Consider the following 6,831-nt stretch of genomic DNA (forward strand, 5'->3'; position numbering starts at 1 on the left):
TACTACTTACAGCCCTATGTTAGTACATTAAAGGGGTTTTCAAAGATAAAACTTTTATGCGTCAGTGCTTTTAACCTCGGAATGTGATTACATTTGTAATGCACTTACTGTATCTAAATTGGCCAAGTTTCCCGATGCTGCCATAGGGCAGAAGACTGGTGACGGCACACTCTTTGCCCGCTGTGTTTACTATCACGTGGTCAAACTGTTATAGGACATGTCACTAGTGACGTGCCGTGTATTGGCTGTTCTGTTATAGAGCCAGGAACGCGCATGCGCGGTCCATGCTGTTCTCTCGCTAGTCCGCTTGTCAAGTTTTATCTCAGAAAACCCCTTTAAGCATCATAGATGTGCACAGTCCATTTAAGTTAGGCTATGCAATGTGAGGAGGGGTGAGAGTTGGAAAAAGTCTCCCACCTTTTTCTACAAGAATCAGACTTAGCTCATAAATATGGTACCAGAACTAAGCTCAGTAAATAAATACAGTATCGTAATTAGTCACAGTAAATAAACACAATGGCAGAACTAAGCACAATAAATAAATATACTACGAGAACCAAGCACAGTACATAAATATGATGCCACAACCAAGCACAGTAAATAAAGTATTAGAAACAAGCTCAGAATTAGACATGATGGGAATTAATGGAAGGCTTGTCGTGCATCTTTCTCTCTTTATCGCTGGTGATTAAGATCCAGAGTAAAATGAAACTCATGCAACATTTTGATGGCTGTACGCACCTTACTTCATTGTGGAGAATTGCCAGAACTGTATAATTTTGAAGGATTTCACCAATGGGAATGCTTTGGAGTGCATAGAGTGGCAAAGATTTTTTTCTGGAGGAGTCCTTAAAAAAATGAACATAAAAAAATGAACAATGAAGTATAAAAAATGTACTAAACAAACTTCAGTAAATAAAAATTACAGCAATACAATACTGTAAAGAATTTCCTGACTACCTTCCGCTAACTAAAATTTAGTGACGCTAAATCTGCAACGCTATATATATTAGTGCTAAAAAAACGGTACTATAAGATTTATACTGTAGTAAATTTAGACTAAAACTATAAAGCTACGCTATGTAAAATTTAGTGAACGAACGTTAGTAAAAAAAAACCTGAATGTCTGTCACTAGCTGATGCTTAGTGCTAAAAAAATGCAGTATTAAAATTATACTGCAGTAAATTTAGGGGAGATTCACACGAACGTTGCGTTTTTGCGCGCGCAAACAACGCAGCGTTTTGCGAGCGTGTCAGCAGCGTGGCCAATGCGTTTTTGAACGATGTATGCGTGTAATACGCGCGTAAGACATGCGTTTTTCCCGCGCGTGGAAAAAACGCACTCAGCTGTTCTGTTTACGCCAGGCTTCAAAAGGGCCATTAATGCAATACCCCTGCTTCATGTGTGCACCTGTGTTAATTCATTTGTGTGCTTTGGATGCAACCCACTGTTTCTACCAGTATTTTAGTGAAGTTTGTCTGCCAGACTGCATTGATGCCACCTAGCTCTCTGGCCCGTGTGCTATTAGCATGGATGATATCCCGTAGGTTTGGGCAACGAGGTAGCCCTCTACGGCCACACCGGCGGAGATCAGGTAGGATGTGGGTTCACCCAATAGTGGCCCAACGCACCTCTAAAGGGCATTTTCATATCCTCTTTGCTGACCTCCGTCGTCACCCTGAGAAATTTCGGGCCTTTTGCCGCCTGTCTGTGCATGCCTTTGATATGCTGCTGGAGCTGGTTCGGCCTGGAATAACCTATCAGAACACAAACATGCGACGCTGTATTTCCCCCGAGGAGCGTCTCCTTCTGACGTTATGGTATGTGCAGTTTTGTGAGCCAGGTTACACCTTTTTTAATGTCCTTAATGTCCTAAACTAACATGTTTTCTTTGTGCTTTGCTTGTATGAATTTCTGTAGTTTTTTGGCGACCGGCATTAGCTACCATGCCCTTCATTTTGAATTCCTAATTGGAGTCTCCACTATTTGCGGCATTGTCCCAGCAACCTGTGTGGTCCTGTGGCAGAGATTGAAGAGCAGCGTGATCCCTCAGCCTACGGCCCAACACTGGCTTCGCATAGCGCAGCAGTTTGAACGCGACACCCAATTTCCTAACTGTATTGGTGCACTCGATGGGAAGCACATCCGTGTGCAGAAACCGCCCCACTCTGGCTCTCGCTACTTCAATTACAAGCAGTATTTTTCAATAGTTTTGCTTGCGTTGTCGGACTGTAATTTCTGCTTTACCATCGTGGACATCGGGTCCTATGGCAGCTCGGCGGATGCACGCATTTTTCGCTCATCTAGAATGGCACAGCGTCTAATGTCCAACCAACTTGATGTCCCCGAGCCTAGCATCCTCCCTGGCACCAGCGGGCCACCCCTTCCTTATGTTATGGTTGCAGATGAAGGTTTTGCCCTCAGCAAACACGTAATGCGGCCATTTGCGCGGAGGGGCATGGATAACCGTAGGCGCATTTTCAATCAGCGACTATGCAGAGCACGGAAAGTCGTGGAATGTGCCTTTGGCATCATGACCAGCAAGTGGAGGGTCCTGATGACATCAATGCAATTGTCGCCGTCAAATGTCACATGCGTGATCAAAGCCTGTGTTGTGCTGCACAACTTTACCCGCATCAATGATGCCGCTCATGATGTGGAATATATGGGAACATCTGCACCCACCACCAGCCTGAGCCAGGCTGCTCGGCCTGGCCGGCCACCGACATGTGGGCAGCGAGTGCGCCACCAATTTGCCGAGTATTTTGCCAGGCAGGCTTGAGAAGTGACCTGCCAGAACACTGCCATTTGAGTTGTGGTGAAGTTAATCTTATTTGAGAGAACGTCTGTTTATCCCTCAAGGCCTTTTTTGGTGGGGGGGGGTGTGGGGGAGGGTTAGGGACTCGCAAAACTTGAGGCCCCTTGACGTGGGTTGCGAGCTTAAAGCTCGGTAGGCGCTTGGAATACCCTTTTTAGACGGCAGGAATGCATGGACATCACATCCTCTTGTGGAAACTATGTATTTCCTGGCCTATATGTATGTGAGCGTTTCGGGGGGAGTAAAGTTAGTTCTGGCCAAACACTAACTATACTAATTACAGCTGAGTTCCTGGTATTCCAAACCCCTTCCGAACAACGAAGACCTCAAAGATGTGGTGGAGAAATCTAATACCGTCACAACCTCTAAGGCAACAGCACCTCCTAGCGGTAGAGGCAGTAGAAAAGGTGTGCAAGGTAACAAAAGGATTGTCCACACAGAACTTCAAAATATCGAACTTTAGTAGTAGTCATGTTTGTGGCACATACTCGCCATATCAGCCAAATAAATACAGAGGCGGGAAAACATACCCGAACAAAAAAGTGCACCAACATGATGCATATACAACAAATTCCTAGCATGTCATCGATTTCTAACATGTGTCGGTAGAAAAAAAGAGCCCCTAAAGATTCTGATAGGCATGGGTCGGCGAGCTGTAACCCGACCGTTCCGCACCACTCTGCTGTCCCCGGCCCTGAGGAGCCTGTTCCTGCACAGCATATTGGGGTTGATACTGCGGGTGGTAACCCTGAGGCTGCATGTGAGCCTGTAAACTTGGCCCAGGTATGGAGTATTGAGGAAAGTGATGGACTGACCCAGGCATTGGGGCAGGGGAGAGGTATCTTGGGGCAGGAGGGTATTGCGCCATCTGCGAGAAGACGGGGGCAGGTTGGGAGGGCCTTGGCACATGGGCACGCGCTGAGGGCATATATACACTACGCCAGTGCTCCAGAGAAGTAAAGCACCGGCCTGGACTTAGCGGGGGTGTCGCACAGTCGATTAAAGACAGCATATTTATTTGCAGCCGCACCAACCTATCCTCTGGTACCCGCCGCATCAAAGGTGCCATGCTCCGGCAAAAAAAATCGTGCTGGTCCTCATCGGCTGCACGGCGCAGGTACTCCAGAACACGGGCGTCCACCTGTGCAGCTGCGGGTGGGTTACCAGGACGTCTGCGGCGGGGTGCTGCTTGTCTAGGTGCCACTTGGTCCGGTTGTCCTGCTTCAGGCGCTGAGGCGACTGGACCAGGATCCTCTCTAGTGGCCTCCGGGGTGAGGGCGACCAGGGGAGCAGCGGCTTCGGACGCCTGGCTACACTGGGGCCGTGCCTCCTCTTCTGAAGCATCCAGAGTGTCGCTAGTTCTATAATATAGGGGACACGTCAGTTGAGGAAACAAATGTCATGTGCAAACACCAAGGCGTTTTGGGGTATGTAACATGTTTGGAGGGTGACGTGGCCACAAAGGGACAACAACGAGTACTTACGGTCGCATGTCCATTATTTCCCGCAGGAACAACAGCTGGTCGTAGTACATGTAGCGCCGTTTTTGGGGACCACCATCTCCGCTACGGGCGCCGGATCCATGTTCTCGACGGAACTGGTCCCTCGAGCTGCGCCACCGTCTCTTTACATCGTCCACTGTATGATGAATAAGAACACATCATTGATTAAACTCAGCAGATGTGAGTGCGCACACAGACAGTGCATGTATAAACTGGTGTTATTAAACACACGTCTACACAAGAACAAGCCTAAGTTGATGATACTATATATAAAGATGGCACTGAACCGAAACGTTGGCAATGACAGGCAATTATTCAGCAGGGACGCAATATCCAATATGGATGTCATTATACACATCAATGGCGACACACAGATATCCACTCACCAATTTGTAGCCGGTCACGGGTGCGGCTGTCGGCCCACTCCTGCTCAAATAGCGCCTCTGCTATCTGCTCCCATGCTGCCTCCTTCAATGTGCGGTCATGGTACGACTCCGCATGGGTGTTCCAGACCTCCGGCCGCTCCTGAACTAACCGAATGAGCTTCCCAACATCCATCTGCCGAGGCATGCCTGCAAAGTGCTTGTGGTGCTTTTGCAAACGGTGTGGCCTCTTTTGCAAAACCTGCTGTCTAACCAACTTCCTGCTTTTCTGCTGGTTTCAACTAGTTAGTTCAAACTCATTTGCATTGAGACAACGTGTCCTGCGTGAAAAACGCGCGTTCGCAGCTGCTGCCAGCGTATGACATGCGTGATTTTCACGCACCCATTGACTTCAATGGGTGCGTGATGCGTGAAATACGCAGAGTTTTTGAACCTGTCGCGTATAGTACGCAGCGAACAAACGCTGCGCAAGAATCACGCACTGTTTGAACTGCCTCATTGACTTCTATAGTGCTGTGCGTGATGCGCAGAAAATACGCGGCCTGCACGCGCGCAAATCGCGCTCGTCTGAATCCCCCCTTATACTAAAACTATAAAGCTACAGCAACCACTAACACTAAATGTAACACTATATTTTAGAAAAAACTGTAGTATAAGAAATATACTACAGTAAATTGACACTAACTTTAGAAATATTGTATAGCTAAAACTACCTAAAATGCTATGTAATTTTTTTTGTAATAAAATGGACGCTAACCTATACGTCCGCTACCCTAATGCCATACCTATGCAGGTACTAGCCACACCTAAACTACCGCTACCCTAACGCCCTACCTATGCAGGTACTACCTAAACTACCGCTACCCTAACGCCCTACCTATGCAGATACTACCTAAACTACCGCTACCATAACGCCCTACCTATGCAGGTACTAGCCACACCTAAACTACCGCTACCCTAACGTCCTATTTTTTTAAAAACCTTTTTACAGTTTTATATATATAAAAAAAAGCCCAAAAGAAACCCGCGTCAACAAATTACCAATGTGGCTAATTATAGACTCAGCACTCAGTGGCCGCAGGGCGCACACAGAAATATGGTGCAGTAAAAATAGGCCAAAAAATAAATCTGTGCCAAAAAATGAGCACAGATGCCAATCAGTGATGGTGGTCACTGATCAGCGCTCAGAGCCTGCAGGGCGCACACATGGAGACAGTGATGGCAGAAAAATGAAAAAAAAAAGCCCAAAAAAACCTGCGCCAAAAAAAGAGCACAAATGCCGATCAGTGATGGCGGTCACTGATCAGCGCTCAGAGGCTGCAAGGTACACACACATGGTGTTGGCAGAAAAAAGAAAGAAAAAAAAAACCTGCATAATTTTTTTTACCACAGATGCTGATCAGTGATGTTGGTCACTCATTAACAATCAGTGGCTGCAGGACGCACACATGGGGCTGGTACAAAACTGACAAAAGTCCTGTTCCAAAAATTGCTGGTCAGTGACGGTGGTCACTGATCAGCGGCTGCAAAATGTACACAGGGGGAGGGGGTGGGGGGGACTGGAACAGGGACTGGGATAGGGAAGTTTAAGAATCACTAGTGATGCTAAAAAATAAAAAATAAAAAATCTGCAGCAGCATAGTTGTTGATGATGATGATGATGATGATCACAGCGAGTAACCACACAGCAGGATGCAGAAAAGGACAATCTCAGCACAGAAGGCCTCAGCAAGGGTAAGTATCAGCTCACAGACACAGGCAAAGCTGGTGCAGGGTGTTTGAAACATCCACTATGGCTGAGATGACATTGGTCGGTCCATGCAGACCGACCAATGGTAGCGATCGGGGTGTGGCGTCCTACACAGCACCAATACCCACCGTATCACTGTGATAGGTTACATTCGCAAAAATCCACGATTCACCTGTTTGAATTGACCGACCAATTGCAGTGATCACCCGATCACCGATGCTGGGGGGGGCACCATCCCCCTGGGCCACGAGTAAAGATGGCCTGCTGTCAGGGACAGCAGCCATCTTTACTCGGTCACCTCTTTAGACACGGTGACGACTTGACGCTCCAACGTACCTATATGTTGCATTGCATTAATTAACGACAATACCGCTCTA

General features: G+C 47.2%; 1 protein-coding gene across 1 annotated transcript; it reads right to left on the minus strand.

Moving 5' to 3' along the window:
* Positions 1–3,441: 3,441 nt before the first annotated feature.
* LOC142652606 (uncharacterized) lies at positions 3,442–5,206 on the minus strand. Its single transcript, XM_075828263.1, has 3 exons — positions 4,708–5,206; positions 4,304–4,457; positions 3,442–4,180 (listed from the first exon to the last, which is right to left on the minus strand). Exons 1-3 carry the CDS (start codon positions 4,889–4,891, stop codon positions 3,442–3,444), a joined length of 1,077 nt encoding a protein of 358 aa, XP_075684378.1. The 5' UTR covers positions 4,892–5,206.
* Positions 5,207–6,831: the final 1,625 nt, after the last annotated feature.

Source organism: Rhinoderma darwinii, chromosome 5 (assembly GCF_050947455.1).
Source record: "Rhinoderma darwinii isolate aRhiDar2 chromosome 5, aRhiDar2.hap1, whole genome shotgun sequence".
In the NCBI taxonomy this organism is placed as follows: Eukaryota; Metazoa; Chordata; class Amphibia; order Anura; family Rhinodermatidae; genus Rhinoderma; species Rhinoderma darwinii.

What these genes read in the sequence shown, in the direction of transcription:
- LOC142652606 (XM_075828263.1), bottom strand. Translation starts at nt 4,891, where the DNA reads ATGCCTCGGCAGATGGATGTTGGGAAGCTCATTCGGTTAGTTCAGGAG. An exon ending in CCGTGACCGGCTACAAATTG is followed by an intron (nt 4,458 to 4,707) that starts GTGAGTGGATAT and finishes TTCATCATACAG; the next exon opens with TGGACGATGTAAAGAGACGG. An exon ending in GAAATAATGGACATGCGACC is followed by an intron (nt 4,181 to 4,303) that starts GTAAGTACTCGT and finishes CCTATATTATAG; the next exon opens with AACTAGCGACACTCTGGATG.